We start from the raw sequence: 16,136 nt of genomic DNA, 5'->3' as shown, positions 1-16,136 counted from the left end.
CTATCCTTCCCTTCCCTTACCTCAGCTTCTGGAACTTCGAGGGTGTCCAGCACAGACCCCTGATTACCAAGATGTCTCTTTAGTGACCAGCACGTCCCCACTCATATCTACAAATTCTCTTCTCTTGGCTTCCTCAACCCTCTCTTCTGCTTCTCCTCCTCCCTCTCTGCCTGCTCCCTCTTTGTCCGTTCATCTGAAGTGGCCGGCTCCCCACCAACCCGGGCTCTTTGTCGCTTCTGTCCTCTCAGGATGGGCTGTTCACTCCCAGGACTCCGTCAGACAACAGCGGATGGCTCCCAGCCCGGCCCTTCTTTGTGAATCTGGGGACAGCTGGCCCTGGGAGCCCTCCTCTACCAGGATGTCCCACAGGCACTGCAAACTCAGGCAGATCCAAACGGAACTCCTTAGAGGCATCATCTGATCCCCACAGATGTCTCTGGCCTCACGATCTCCCACATTGTGGTGGGCTCAGCACGAACGTGGCCTTAGAGCTAATTAAATCAAACGAATATGGAAGGCAACAGAATGTTTTCAGACCCTTAGAATAGCAGCTTGGCATAATGTCACAGTGATCCCATCTGCTTTATGTTCAGAAAGTCTCAGTATAGATCCTATAGAAACTTTGGGATCTCATTCTCGGACAACAGCAGGGCGCCTCAAGGGGCCAGGCATCCTTCCCCTGAGTGAAGGTGAGTGGCGGGGCGGTGGTGAGCTGGAGGACACAGGCTCCACCCCAAAGGAGGGGACAATTCCTTCAGCGGGAGTAGGCTTGTGTGCACGTAGCCACGACCCCGAGTTTTCAAGAGAATCCAGAAATCTAGATTTTCATGTGAATCTTCCAACTCTTAAATGGTGGCAACGAATTCAGAATTAAAAATATACTATGTGAGCCACATAATTTTTTAAGAACACCGTGCTATCCCTGTCTTGGGTGCAGGCTCTGTGTCTGTGAATAGAAGATGTGGGTGTGGGGCTTGGGGGTCAGACAGACACCAGCTCAAATATTTCCCTGCGTGATAATGAGGATAAGAGATTGTATTTATGAAACGACGGGTCCAGAGCAGTGCCCTAAATGGAAGTCAATTTTTTTAAAGATTTTTATTTCTTTATCTGAGAGAGAGAGAGAGAGAGAGGGAGAGAGAAATCAGGATTAGGAGAGAAGGGGGAGAGGGAGAAACAGACTCCCCAGTGAGCAGGGAGCCCGATGCAGAGCTCCATCCCAGGACCCATGAGCTGAATGAAGGCAGATGCTTAACCCACTGAGCCACCCAGGCGCCCGGAAGTCTGTTTTCACTTCATCAGCACGACTGACATGTATATCAAAAGAATGTGTTGACACGGTCAGCATAGGACAACTGGGTATATGAACACACCAAGGAAGGGGAGGGTCAGTCACAAGCACTCGCTGCTCAGTAATTCTGTTGCCCATTTCCCCTGGACTGGGAATGAGCATCTCTGGATAAGCCACGTGGCTGTACAGTGTAGGCACAGCCTTCTGATTTGTCCCCCAGCCTTGTCTATGTTTCATTCTCCGACGCGCTTCGAAAAGCCAGATGCGGGACACCTGGGTGGCTTAGTGGGTTAAGCCTCTGCCTTCAGCTCAGGGTCCTGGGATCAAGCCCCGCATCGGGCTCTCTGCTCAGCAGGGAGCCTGCTTCCTCTCTCTCTGCCTACTTGTGATCTCTCTCCGTCAAATAAATAAATAAAATCTTTAAAAAAAAAAAAAAGAAAAGCCAGATGCTCCAGGCCATCAGTGCCGGGGTTCTGAGCCTGGAACTGGAGGGAGGGCCTGGCCAAAAGATGTCCTTCCCAAGAACCCCTAGACATGACCTTCATTGTCAGCCCCAAACTATGTTGGCCATGAGGAGCCCCTGCACGGTCTCCCAGAGGTCAAGAGGCCTGGAACCATTTCCCTCACTTGAGGATTCAGGCAAATTAAAAATGAACACTTGCCGGGCACCTGGTGGCTCAGTCAGTTAAGCATCTGCCGTTGGCTCTGGTCAGGATCCCAGGGTCCTGGGATTGAGTCCCGTATCGGGCTCCCTGCTCACTGGGGAGCCTGCTTCTCCCTCTCCCTCTGCTGTTTCCCCTGCTCATATTCCCTCTCTGTCAAATAAATAAAATCTTTTAAAAAAATGAACACTTTCCAAGACAAGCTTTTGCAGTATAAATATTTACATTGAACAAATTAGCTTAACACACACACAATAATTCTATTTAACTGTGGTATTCATGGATAATTAGATGGAACTGCCTTCTCTACAGCACAGAAAGCCCTTCTTCATTTCCTTTCCCTGTTCCTCTAGCAACTTCTCTTCATTTCCTGCTTCAAAATTCAGCTCCTTTGCTGTGACTCCTTCTTTGACTTCCTCTTGAGGAAGTTCTGAACTAATTTGCATTGCTGCATACGTTTACTACTGCGATTTGGGATTGGCAGTGCACCTTCTGCTGGCCTGGGGACGCCTCCAGGCAAGAGACTGGGGAAACCCTTGTCTGTAACCCCAGCACCCAGCCTGGTCCTGGCAGACTGTTGATGGGAAATGAATGGAGGGAGGGAAGGAGAGATGAGAAGGCTCTAGCAAGAACAAAGTGTTGGGGAGCCTGGCTGGCTCAGTCCAGTAGAGTGGCCTGCTCTGGATTTCGGCTCGGGTCATGATCTCAGGGTCCTGGCATCAAGCCCCGGCATCAGGCTCCATGCTCAGCGGGGAGTCTGCTTCAGATTCTCTCTTCCTCTCCCTCTGCTCCTCCCCCCTTGTATGTGTGTATGCACGCACTCTCTCACTTGCTAAAATAAATAAATAAATATATTTTTTTAAACTTAGAAAAAGAAAATGAGATCAAAAGCAGAAGCCCCAGGGCACCTGGGTGGATCAGGAGGTTAAGCCTCTGCTTTCGGCACGGACCATGATCCCAGGGTCCTGGGATCGAGCCCCGCATCGGGCTCTCTGCTCAGCGGGGAGCCTGCTTCCTCCTCTCTCTCTCTGCCTGCTTGTGATCTCTTGCTCTCTCTCTCTCTGTCAAATAAATAAATAAATAATCTTTTTAAAAAAGGTAGGAGCCCCAAGACAAGAAGTGGTTTGGGGAATCGCTCCTGTGGGGTAAGTGGTTGGGGAGCTCCCCCTCCAGCCCCTCACTTCTGTGGCCTCTAGCCAGCACTCCTGTCTGCAGTTCAGCTGGCCCCCTGGTTTGTAACAGCCTCAGTTCTTTCTGGTGAATTCCCTCCCCACCTTCAAGATCAGATCAACAGAAACCACCGTCCCTGGCAGCTGGACACAGCCACACACGTCTTCTCATTTGATCCTAACAACCATGCCCCTAGACGGATGTTATGACTTCGTTTTTCACAGGCAAGGAAACAGAGGCCAGACGTAACTTACTAGGTGAAAAAACAGTAGTCAGAAAGGCACTCGGCCGAAGTCTCATCAGGAGACAGATGTACTTGCCACTTCCATATTAGTGCTAGGGACACCCGTGGTCATGATATGGATGCTGCTTTGACCTTTAGAATTGGCATGTGAGAAATACAACTCAAAATGGGAATAGGCTTTCCCCTCATGCTCTCTCTGCATTCCCTGTTAAGATCTGAAAACATAAATAGCTCTTCAGAAGCTGTGGTTGATGACCTGTGGAAAGGAAGTACGAGCTTTGGGTGGAAGTTGGGACAGACTGCCGTTTAGTTTTTGTTTTGTTTTCTTTTGTTTTAAGCAGACTCCACACCAACGTGGAGCCCAATGAGGAGCTGGAACTCATGACCTTGAGAAGAAGACCTGAGCTGAGATCAAGAGTTAGAAGCTCAACTGACTGAGTCACCCAAGCATCCCCCAGACTGCCATTTAAATGAGGAATCCCTGTTGCGACCACCTCTCACAGTGACTGTAACACAGTCTTCTACAGGCATTACCCAGATGGGTGTGAAGAAGCCAGGATAGCTTCCAAAAACTTCTCTAAAGCTTTTCAACAAAAAGTACCGAGTACACACCCAGGGTTGGACAACACTGTCATTAGCGCCAAGACTTTTCATTCCTAAGACTATGGCAGACATCACTTATGGATCACAGGACTCCCTCCCACCAAGCCAGAGAAATAGCCCATCAATGCAGCAATTCAAGTAGCCGCAACTAATTGACTGGAGTGGGTGCATGCCAACAAACCTAGTCAACATTTTACCTTATTGCATGCCAGGCCCCTTGCTAGGAGATGCAAGGATGAATAACACACTGTCTCTGCCCTCAAGTCAAATACGGGTAGGGGCAGGGAGTAGGCAAAACTGTGAACCCATATTTACAGCCAGGTTATGTATAAAACCAGGGCTAAATTATGAACATGGTATTGTGGAAGTTCATATGAGGCAATGACCAATTCTTCATAGCAGTGTGACACAGAAGCGGGTTTTGAAGGATGAATAGGAGTTGAATAGGCCAAGTGATGTGGAAAAGGCATTCCTGGCAAAGGAACTAACACATACTAAGGCTTGGGATTCAGAAAGCCCTGGAATGGGTGTCAGGAGAAGAAAATCGACTCTCAAAGTGGGAAGAACCTCTTTCCTACATTTCTCTAATACAGATATGTCATCTGTAAAAACGATAATAGTGCCTATCTCTTAAGTGCTGAGGACTGAATAAGATAATATATGTAATGACCTCACACAGTTCCTAGTTCAGTGAAAGGCAGCTTCTACAAACGGTTCCAGAATGCCAATGGGCATGAAATTGATCTATGGCAACTGAGCTAGAATGGGTTTAAAGTAGAGGAACGTCATCAGATATTTAAAAATGTGATATTTTCCATGATTAAAATACATGCCTATTTTAGGGAAATTGACAATATTTTAAAAGGAGAAAGAAGAGAAGAAAACATGACCTCACTGCCTCTCCACCCAGAGAGATCTCTGTGAATATTTTTGGTGTGGTATCTTCTCGTCTTTACTCAGCAGATTTTTCTTTCTTTTTTTTTTTTTTTAAAGATTTTATTCATTTATTTGACAGAGAGAAATTACAAGTACACTGAGAGGCAGGCAGAGAGAGAGAGAGAGAGAGAAGGAAGCAGGCTCCCTGCTGAGCAGAGAGCCCGATGCGGGACTCGATCCCAGGACCCTGAGATCATGACCTGAGCCGAAGGCAGCAGCTTAACCCACTGAGCCACCCAGGCGCCCCTCAGCAGATTTTTCTATACCCATGACCGTACCATATGGACAAAAACTTCTCTAGTTTTTCCACATAAAAATGGTGACATAAGCAGTTTCTATATTACGACAATCTCTTTGAATATATCATCTTAACGGTGAATAGCCATTTGAATGGATCTATTATAATTTACTCCACGAATTTCCTGCTTGTTGGACAAATATGTTGTTCTCAATCAATAATATGATAGAGAATGTCTTGACTCATAAGGCTTTTTTTGGTGGGGAGTACTTCATATTATTTCCTTAAGCTAGAGCCTCAAAGTAACTCGAGAATTTAAGAATCTTGATGCAACATTAGCCACCTGTCTTTTGAAAGGGTGCATTCAAACTCCCTCAGCTGTGTTTGGTTCACACCAGCTTTACCAGCTTTGGGCATTCTCCCTTAAAACAAAATCTCTGCTAATGTGTTGGCCACAAAAAACAAAAGCAAAGGCACAGCTTTCCTTTCATTATCCAAAAGCCGGAGAAAAGCACACATGTGTGTTTCACACACAGTTCCGAGTTCCAACCTCTCGGGGCTTGGTTTTTATTTAGCCACTTGATGGATGAGGGAGAGATCTTAAGTTGTTATCAAATACACTTAAAAAAGAGCTAAAAGGAATATTTTGTTTTCTGTTTGCCATTTAATCAACTGAGCCACCCAGGTACCCACTCTGTTTGCCTGTTAATCTAGGGGTTTAATTCTGATGGAGTTAAGTCCTACATCTTTCTTTCTTTCGTTTTTAAAGATTTTTATTTATTTATTCGACCGACTGAGATCACAAGTAGGCAGTGAGACAGGCAGGGGTGGGGGTGGGGGGAAGCAGGATCCCTGCTCAGCAGAGAGCCTGATGCAGGGCTGGATGCCAGGACTCTGGGATCATTACCCAAGCCAAAGGCAGAGGCTTTTACCCACTGAGCCACCCAGACACCCCTACCTAGCTCTTTCTTGACAATCACTTCTTTCCTTTAAAGGTTTGAAAGGGCAAGAATTTTTCACTCCCTCTAGTAAGACCTCAATTTCTTTTATTTATCTTTAATTTATTTATTCACTTTTAAAGATTTATTTATTTGGGGTAGGGGAGGAGCAGAGGGAGAGGGAGAGACTGTCTTGAGCAGGTTCTGCGCTGAACATGGAGATCGCCACAGGGCTTGATCTCACAACCCTGAGATCACAACTTGAGTTGAAACCAAGTGCACCACCCAGGCACCCCTCCTCACCTTTTAAAAGGGTGGGTAGGCAAAGCTATGATCTCTAGGCTTCCTTCTGGGTGAGGATTCCTGGACTCTGGACTCTACAGTGCAGCCTGACACTGGCAACCCTCTCCATGGGGACTGGGGCTCCTTTCTCCTCGAGGAACTAATTTATTCATTCAACTAACACCTTCTGAGCATCTGCCCTGCCCTGTGCTGAACATTATTCTAGGTGCTGAGGATACAGTAGCAAAGTAAATAAAGCCCCTGCCATCCCTTCTAGTAAGGAGAGATGGAAAACAGAGAAACCAGAGAGTTATAATAATTCAGATAGTGCAAATACTATGGAGAGAATAAACGAGTTAAGGGGTTAGGGAGTGCCAGGAGATGGGGGAGGGAAGTTGCCACTATATCTAGAAGGCTCAGGTGACATTTCAGCAGAGGTGTGAATGAAGCCAGGAAGCTTCATTCATACCTTCTTCTGGTAGAAGAGCACTGCAGGTAGAGCAAAGAGTAAATGCAAAGACCCTGGGGGCAGGAACCTGCGGGACTGATTAAAGGAACAAAGAGGCCAGGTTGGCTAAAGCCAAGGAGCACAAGGGATGGTGTGTAGGGAAAGGGTCAGAGAGGGCAAATCGTCTTAGGGCACTCTTAATGGTTTGGCTTTCACTGAATGAAATGGAAACCACTGGATGGTTTTGTGCAGAGCAATGACCTGATTGCAGCTAGGTTTTAAAGGGGTTAGAAGAGGCCTCTGGTCTAGGGGTGCCTGGCTCAAAGGTTAAGCATTGGACTCTGGATTTCAGTTCATGATCTCAGCAGAGAGTCTGCTTGGGATTCTCTCTGTCCCTCTCCCTGCTTGTTGCTGTCTCCCTCTCTCAAATAAATAAATTTTATTTTATTATTACTATTTTTTAGCTGTTTTATTTTGTGAATTTATTGAACATTTAATTACCAAACAAAACACATGGACCCCAAGTGCCCAAGGGCCAATACAGGCAAAAGATTAGGCCCCAATAATAAAGTAGCAACTACTGCAGAAATCAGTGCCCTAGTGAGGGGTGCCTCGGATGGGACATATAGTTGGGTTTAGGCCCCTTTATCCTGCTGTGGCTTAGCACAAAAGGGAGGCACAATGTGTTGCATAGTTCAAATAAATTAATTTTAAAAGAAGGAGGGGGGGAACGCGGAGGAGGAGGAGGAGGAGGAGGAGGAGAAGGAAAAGGGGAGGTGGTGGCCTCTGGTTTAGTGACCACCATAGGCTCCAGCTCCGGAGTGGTCTAAACCCTGTCCCATTCCCAGCTGAGGGAACTTGGCCTTAGTTCTCCAGGAAAGAACAATCCAATTTTAGCTAGGAATTCTTCCCTTCCTGCAGCTGACATAACCGGGCCAAGCTTTTCTGTAGGTAGTGGGGAGGGGAGGGAGACAACCCTGGGGCTTGTATGTTAAATGTGGAATTTACTACCTCTGGGATGACCACAGGGTGCTAATGGTTCTGGGGGTGGGCGGTGCAGGCCTCATTCAGTCCACCAGTATCTAGCCAGCATCTACCAGTTGTGAGCCTAGGACACCTTCTGGCTGGGGGTGGGGGTGGAGGTGGGGTTGGGGTGGGGGCGGGGAGGTGGGGGATGGTCAATAAGCCAGCAGCAAGCACCAAACACAGTCATGGTATCCGGAAAGGGAACTTCACCATGCCCAAAATTCAGGCCTGTGGGTCACTGCCCAAAGCTTGCTTCCAGAAATACATTCAGCTGCGCTACTGTCAGGGCAGGAGGCCTTTTTTGGGTCCTTTCCCTCCTAGACCTGGTCAGGCCCTCAAATGAGCAGCCTTGGAGTCCCACAGCTCCTCCCCTTTAAAGCTCTTTCCACAGTGGAACTCTTGTGGAGATTAGTAGGATTCTTTGATGCTTCTAACCCCACCATTCTAAAAACTACAGGGCCTGGTAAAGGCGTTCTTGGAGCATGCGGGGCATGGTCCCTGACATATAAGGGGTGCTCAAGAAATGGGCTAAGTGAGTCAATGATAAAGGAGAAAGGCAGGTAATGTTTTCCCCTTTTATAGGCAATAAAACATGCCCAGACAGGTGTGACTGCCTTCTGGCCCAGTTCCTACAGTAGGAGGAGCATAGGGCCACACCTGATGGCCTCCCAGGTCCTCCTCCAGCTTCTCCTCTGCTCCTCGGAGGGCAGAGCCAGTCCTGAGCCTCCGAAACAAGACTGGCTTCCCAGGAAAAGATCCTATGGCAGATGTGGAGCAAGTGACAGCCCATTGATAACAATAATAGCATTTAGAATGTACCAAACTATTTCCACAGCAGCTCTTTGAGGCAGCTTCTGTTAGCATCCTCTCTTTAAAGATGAAGAAATGGAGCACAGTGGTTAAGTGCCATGGCCATGGTGGTAGCAGAGCCAAAGTCACAAAACTAAGCTGCCTCTGCTGCTGCGCAGAACATCAGCATGGGCATCAGAGGTTAGGTGCTCCCCGGGCTCTGCTTGCAGTGTCCCATGTCCCGACTTCCTCATCTGTAGACGGTGACCATTAATAATGGCTAGCCATAGGGTTGTTGGAAGGATAATGCATGCGGAGTTTAGTACAGTGCCCAGCAGATGATCAATAAATGTTAATTATTGATATTTTTGTTATCGTTTGGAGAGTTTCTGGGCCTGGAAAGGAGGGCTGCAGGGCGGTATCGTCGCACAGACTGCAGATGAGGTCACTCTGGGGCAGGGGTGTGGGGCCCCTCTCCCGCCCTCACCGGCCCACAGCGGGCGGGGCGAGAGTGAGGGGGACAGCGGCCCCGCCCCGTCAGACTTTTTTAAAAAGGGACGCTGGGCGGAGGCGCAGGCGCAGAAAGCCCAGCCACCCGTCTGGCGAAGCCCCTGAGGCGCACGCGCATGGAGGGGTGCGCGACCCCCTCGGGAGAGGCCCGCGCGCGCCTCACCCCCGCGGTGCTGTGCCGCGGCCCCGTGGAGCCGCTCGTCTTCCTCGCCAACTTCGCTTTGGTCCTGCAGGGCCCGCTCACTACGCAGTACTTGTGGCACCGCTTCAGTGCCGACCTCGGCTACAATGGGACCCGCGACAGGCCCGGCTGCAGCAACCACAGCACGGACCCCGTCATGAAGGTGGCGGCGCGGGAGGAGCGCGGGAGGCGCGCTGAGCCGGGCACCGGCGGTGCGGTGGGGGCGGGGGGAGGTGGCCCGGGCGGGATCATGGGGGCGGCCGAGGGGCGGGGCTTGCGTCCGGGAGAGGGCGGGCTGGTTTTGGGGTAGGTAATGGACGGGGCCAGAGCAAAGTTGGGGCCTGAGCGACCGCTGCGGGGGGAAAAGGGGCGGGTGTTGTGCTTAATGTCGCTCTGGGTAAAGCGAGGCAATGAGAATTAACAAAAGAGAGTGAAAGTAAGGGAGTGGGACCGTGGTCCATTCCCCCATAAGCCAGGGCCAAGTTTTTGGGAGTTTTACTAAGATTCTCTGAGGTTAAGGGCTTCGAGGAGAGTCCCTTTTTGGGAGTTTTACTAAAATTCTCTGAGGTTAAGGGCTTCGAGGAGAGTCCCTATCCCTGTATCTCCCAGGATGGTGGTGTTTTGCAGGACGGGCAGCCCACAGTGAGGAATAGCACCTGTTTATGATTCATGTCCCCACAGGAAGTGGAGACCCTTACCTCCCACTGGACCCTCTACATGAACCTGGGCGGCTTCCTGGTGGGGCTGTTCTCGTCCACCCTGCTGGGTGCCTGGAGTGACTGCGTGGGCCGCCGTCCCCTACTGGTGCTGGCCTCCCTGGGCCTCTTGCTGCAGGCGCTGGTGTCCATCTTCGTGGTGCAGCTGCAGCTCCACGTGGGCTACTTCGTGCTGGGCCGGATCCTTTGCGCACTACTGGGGGACTTCAGTGGCCTGCTGGCTGCAGGCTTTGCCTCGGTGGCGGATGTTAGCTCCAGCCGCAGCCGCACCATTCGAATGGCCCTGCTGGAGGCATGCATTGGGGTGGCAGGGATGCTGGCCAGCCTCCTTGGGGGCCACTGGCTCAGGGCCCAGGGTTATGCTAACCCCTTCTGGCTGGCCTTGGCCTTGTTGATAGCCATGACTCTCTATGCAGCCTTCTGCTTTGGTGAGACGGTAAAGGAGCCAACACCTGCACGGCTCTTCACGCTCCGCCATCACCGGTCCATTGTCCAGCTGTATGCGTCTCCGGCCCCAGAGAAGTCCAGGAGGCACTTAGCCCTGTACTCTTTGGCCATCTTCATGGTAGTTACTGTGCACTTTGGAGCCCAGGACATCCTGACCCTCTACGAGCTGAGCAGACCCCTCTGCTGGGACTCCAAGCTGATCGGCTACGGTTCTGCCGCGCAGCATCTGCCATACCTCACCAGCCTGGTGGGCCTGCGGCTCCTGCAGCACTGCCTGGCCGACACCTGGGTGGCCGAGATTGGCCTGGCCTTCAACATTCTGGGAATGGGGGTCTTTGCGTTTGCTACCATCACCCCTCTCATGTTTACAGGTTAAGTGGGTGGGCTCGGGGACGGTTTGTCCCAGAGGTGCTGGGTGAAAATTGGGGGTCAGACACTCATGGCCTTTAAATGTGGTTCGTGCCTGTGTCTAGAATCATTGTTAGGCTCCTTGCCTGCACTGGAGGACAGACAACCAAGAATCTTCATAAAAATGCCATCCTTGTTAGCCGGAAAAGACAGACCTCGGTCATTAATCCACGTTGTCAACTATAAACATCATTAGTAAGATAGAGCAAAAGACACAAGTATGGCTCATACACTGATTACTTCACTTGTTGGCCTCCCACAGCCAGCATTTATGGTGTTCTTAAACAAAGTCCATGCCATTAATGCCTTAATATTCACTTCTCTGATAAGAATCACAGGCCCTACCTCAAATATCCTTGATCACCTTCCTTGAGGTTTTCTTTTTTTTTTTAAGATTTTATTCATTTATTTGACAGAGTGAGACACACAGCAAGAGAGAGAACACAAGCAGGGGGAATGGGAGAGGGATAAGCAGACTATCCACTGAGCAGGGAGCCTGATGTGGGGCTCAATCCTAGGACCCTGGGATCATGACCTGAGCAGAAGGCAGACTCTTAATGACTGAGCCACCCAGGCACCCCTTCCTTGAGTTTTTTTTTTTTTTTTTTTAAGTCTTCTCTGACACAGATATCAAATTTCTGCCTGCCTTAGTTCTTTTTTTTCTTTCTCTTCCTCTCCCTCATCCCCTTCCCCTTCCTCCCTCTCTCTTCCCCCTTTTTCTTTTGGTAGGAGAGGGGTGGCTAGGAATGAGGAAGTTAACTTTTTTTAGAGAGACAGATGAATTTTGTTCGAGTCCTTAAATACGTTGTTTACAAAGTGAGCTGATCAGTAATCAGAGATGTCTTAACTTGGCTGCTTGCATGGAGAGTGATGCCGAAGGGGACCAGGTACCTTCCGCTCCTGCCCACAGCATCTCCTGAGGCCCCGGTGCTGGGCTTAGTGCCCTCAGGAGTGCAGAGATGATGGAGACACTGTCATGACTCTGGGGAGCCTCAGCGGAGTGGGGTTTGAGGGCTGGACACCTGAAGGGGCCGTGGGTTACCTCAGATACCCACTTGTGAGGGTCCACTGTGCTCTAGGACCAACAGCCACGGAAGGGAGAGAAACTGTTACGAAAGAAAGCTTGTAAGCCCTTGAGTAACAAACGCAAGGGGAAAAGGAACTTCATTTCCCGGGGCTACTGTAACAAATTTTCACCAACTGGATGGCTTAAAATAATGGAAATGTATCCTCTCATAGTTCTGGAGGCCGGAAGTGAAGTATCTGTGTCAGTGGGCCTCAGGCAAGGGGTTAGCGGGGTCATGCTGCCTTCGGAGGCTCTGGGAGAGGATCTCCCTCCCCTCTTCCAGCTTCTGCTGGCTGCCTGCATTCTGTGGCTTGTGGCCAAGTCACCCTAATCTCTGCCTCTGTAGTGACATGGGCTCTTTCTCTTCTGTGAGCCTTCTCTGTTCTGTCACATCTCCCTCCATTTCCCCCTAAGGATTCACTTGATTGCATTTAGGGCCCAGTCCAATCCAGGAAGATCGCCTCATTGCAAGATCCTTAATCACATCTTCAAAGACCCGTTTTCCAAATAAGGCATTATTAACAAATTCCAGGAATTACGACCTGATGTCTTAAGGTGACCATTATTCAGCCTCCTACAGACCCTAGAGCCATTCTGTGATAAAGGCTTTGTTATCATTTCACAGATGGGAGTCATGTCCAAGGCCACACAGTTAGTAAGAGATGGCATCAGGTTAGGAACTCAAGGCCAACTCCAAAGCCCATGCTTATTTTCTGTGCCTTGCCATCCCTTTGAAACTCAAGGTGGGTGCATCGTGCCTGCTGTGACCGCAAGAGGCATTCTGACAAGAACATAATTGGAGGGAAATCAGCATTCATTCACAAAAGAGGTAGTGGGTGGGTCAAGCCTTGAGAAAGGTGGTCTCTGACCCTCCATGATCACTGTCTCCTTCAATAGGGAAGCTTTTCCTGTGTCCATCCTGAGTCCCACGTGGGCTATGCATGTAGAGGAGCTCTGCTGTGCACCGTGCTTAGGCACCCCACTCCCTGACCCTGTTTTCTTGTTTGTTTCTTTCTCTGCAGGGTATGGACTCCTGTTCCTGTCCTTAGTCATCACACCCATCATTCGGGCCAAGCTCTCCAGGCTGGTGGGCGAGTCAGAGCAGGGTGAGTGCCAGGGTCAGCCTGCATTTGGTTGCTCAGAGCCGGTGTTGCCCGAACTGGGCAGAGAGCAACTGTGAGCCAGGAGGGACCTACCTTCCTCCCTCCCACCCAGAACACGTTAGTAGCCAAGACAAATGCGCTTCTATCAAATTGCCTAGGGCTGGCAGAGGACCATAGGACCTTGGATTTTGAGATCACGGGGTTGGAATTTGCAGTCAGCAGAGCACACTTGTTCTCTTGGGTAACCCGAGCACAGGATTTACTCTCTCCAGACCTCAGCTTTTTTGTCTGTAAAATGGATGTGATGATGTCAGAGTTCCCTGCTTCACTAGGGCCAGTGTGCAAGCTTAGAGAGGAAGCAAGCAACCTTTAGATACTTCCTTGTCCCCAAGTAACAGATGAAGAAGCAGAGACCCAGAGGGTTAAATCGGGTCAGCCAAGGTCCCTGTTAGTGGTAGAGCTAGGATGCAAACCCAGCTCTGTTTTTTGTTTTTGTTTTTTTTTTTAAGATTTTTAAAATTTATTTGACAGAGAGAGAAATCACAAGTATGCAGAGAGGCAGGCAGAGAAAAGGGGAAGCAGACTCCCTGCTGAACAGAGCCCCATGTGGGGCTCGATCCCAGGACCCTGAGATCATGACCTGAGCTGAAGGCAGAGGCTTGAGCCACCTAGGCGCTCCCCCAGCTCTGTTTTTAAGAGCAGCAGGTCCTGGCTTTGTCACCCACTGGCTGTGTGATCTTGGGCAGGTCCCTTTCTGTCTTGGTGCCTGTTTCCTCCTGTGTAACGTGAGTGGTTTGCTCCTGATGACAAGGTCCTCCTGGCTCTGACACTCTGACAGAGTGCAAACTCAACTTCTGTTGGGTTGTTGCTCGTTTTGCAAAATTTGGGTTCTGCTGGCATCTCTCTAAGGAATAGCTTCTGGGTCCTCTGGGTCTTTAGATCCTAGTCTGGAAATACCTGGCTCATCCATTTCCCCCCATCTGGCCTAGAAGGGGGATCTGGTGCCATGTGCAGCCCACTACCCCCACCCTGAACCCATGTACCTTCATTCATTCACTCAGTAAGCCTTTTTTCTAGCATCTTCACTGTACCCAGAGAGGCCCCAAGGGGAACCGGAGAAAAGAACAGCCCTCACTAACTGCCTGCCTGCAGGGGGCTAGGGCCTGTGATGGATGTTTTTACATGTGAATTTACTCTTGCTGCCAATCTGTGAAATAGGTATTGTCCTTGTTCAACAGAAGAGGGACAGAAACCCGGAAGAATAAGCAACTTATTCAGTGATGACACAGATAATAAGTGTTGGAACTGGGAATTAAGCCAGCAATTAATCCAAACAGGAGATGATTCCCAAAGAACATAAACCAAAACCCATTTTATCAGGGTTTTGGTAGAAGATAGCACACATACTTTGAACACATGGATTTAACAACAGTCATTTATTTGGTAGCCCGTGTGCCAACCGCTCTCCATGCACGACCTCATTGAACCCTTATCACAACACATGATGTAGGATTTATTATTGAGGAAGGTGAGACTCAGAAACGCTAAGTGACTTGCCCCAGGTCACACAGCAGTGAGCTAGTGATGCTGGGATTTGAACCTATGTCTTCCATCTCAAAGTAAAAGTATGATGTTTATTTCTTCGCAGGTGCTCTCTTTTCTGCTGTGGCCTGTGTCAATGGCTTGGCCATGCTGATGGCTTCTGGCATCTTCAACTCGCTCTACCCAGCCACCTTGAATTTCATGAAGGGGTTCCCCTTCCTCCTGGGAGCCGCCCTCCTCTTCATCCCGGCCATTTTGATTGGGTAATGCAGGGCTCTGACTCTTGATCATAATAATGCCCTTTATCCCAAAGAATTCCACTTTCTTCTCCTCCCAACCAGAACTCATTCATGGAACCCCTTGACTCTCCCCGTGAGGACAGCTGCCTAATCTTCCAGGGGCCGTTCCCCAAGGGCAAGGCTGAGGGGTGGAGAGGCAGTAGGGGAAGGGACAGGCTCCCATTGCTTGCTGGCAAGGCTGTGTTCTCTCCCTCAGCTCCCCTCCTCCACTCCCATTTTGCAGATGGAAGTAAGGTGGCGGGGATGTGCTAACAAGAAGCCTGGAGAGCTTTCTCAGCTAATATGGCTAGCCCCCAGGCTAGCCTGACCTTCTGGGTTCTTCCCCTTGTAGCCTTAAGAGTTGCTTTCCAGAGCCCTGTCTCTGGACATTTCCTTGTCTTCCACCTCTCGGCTTTGGGAGGGAATACCTGTCCCAGTCCACGCGAGAAAGCCTGTGTCCCATCTCTAAGAGCTGAGGATGTCTCCCCATGTCAAATCTGAACCCTTTATCTGGTCTCTCTCACAGGGTGCTGGAAAAGGCTAATCCTCACCCTGAATTCCAGCAGTTTCCTCAGAGCCCCTGATCCGCCTGCACCGGAGACAGAGGGCAAAGGGAGCGAAGCGAACACAAAGCAACCCCAAGTATGCATCTGGATCCCGGCCCGCGCGACACGGGCACCGCCCCTCAGAGGGCACGCATCTGCCTCGGACAGGGTGGTCCAGCTAGACGGCTGTGCCAGCCCAGGACTTCAACCTAGGCTTGGAACCCAGACGGTCCTACTCCAGGAGGCAGTGGGGAAGCCATTTTTAACGGGGGTGGGTGCCCCCTTCCTACCAGCAGTCACACGGAACCCTCCAGGAGAGTGGAGGTCCCGACGGAGGGACACCTCAGGGAGCAGCTGAAGCGCAAGGGCTGGCATCTCTGGCATCTCTGCTTCAGCCCAGATCGCACAGCTCACCGGGCCATTTCTGGGGCGCAGCCACCAGTAGTCCCTCAGTGACGGATGTGGTTCTGAGGGGAAGGCTGTGGCAGGGCTGGGTGCCCTCTGGGGGAGGGTGCTGCCATTTTGGGCTGGGATCGACCCTCTGAACTTAGCAATGCCAATCACAATAAATCCAAAGAATCACACTGAAGTGAACCTTCTGGGCCCGGAAGGCCTTGGGCTCTGGGGCTGTCTGCTTTCCCACTCCCAGTCTGCCCACCAGCAGTCAGACAGCAGCAAGCTTCTGGGCTGGGCAGGGGCCCCCTGAGTTGCCG

General features: G+C 50.3%; 1 protein-coding gene across 2 annotated transcripts; it reads left to right on the top strand.

Moving 5' to 3' along the window:
• Positions 1-9,175: 9,175 nt before the first annotated feature.
• SLC46A1 (solute carrier family 46 member 1) lies at positions 9,176-15,493 on the top strand. 2 transcript variants are annotated; one of them, XM_059379641.1, is made up of 5 exons: positions 9,176-9,481; positions 10,000-10,852; positions 12,978-13,061; positions 14,707-14,863; positions 15,405-15,493. In XM_059379641.1, the coding sequence occupies exons 1-5, from the start codon at positions 9,254-9,256 to the stop codon at positions 15,460-15,462; spliced, it is 1,380 nt and encodes a 459-aa protein (XP_059235624.1). In that variant the 5' UTR covers positions 9,176-9,253; the 3' UTR covers positions 15,463-15,493. The 2 variants fall into 2 exon arrangements, with proteins under 2 accessions (XP_059235624.1, XP_059235625.1); XM_059379642.1 differs by having other exon boundaries at positions 9,441-9,530.
• The last annotated feature ends 643 nt before the right edge of the window (positions 15,494-16,136 follow it).

The sequence above is a fragment of the Mustela nigripes genome, chromosome 16 (genome assembly GCF_022355385.1).
Source record: "Mustela nigripes isolate SB6536 chromosome 16, MUSNIG.SB6536, whole genome shotgun sequence".
Lineage (NCBI taxonomy): Eukaryota > Metazoa > Chordata > Mammalia > Carnivora > Mustelidae > Mustela > Mustela nigripes.
Note: the sequence above shows the minus strand (reverse complement) of the source record. Positions and strands in the feature narration are given on the sequence as shown.

Bases quoted from the DNA above. Each gene is read 5' to 3' on its own strand.
- SLC46A1 (XM_059379641.1), top strand. From the start codon at position 9,254: ATGGAGGGGTGCGCGACCCCCTCGGGAGAGGCCCGCGCGCGCCTCACC. The intron at 10,853-12,977 runs GTTAAGTGGGTG...CTTTCTCTGCAG, and splicing joins CACCCCTCTCATGTTTACAG to GGTATGGACTCCTGTTCCTG. The intron at 14,864-15,404 runs GTAATGCAGGGC...TCTCTCTCACAG, and splicing joins ATCCCGGCCATTTTGATTGG to GGTGCTGGAAAAGGCTAATC.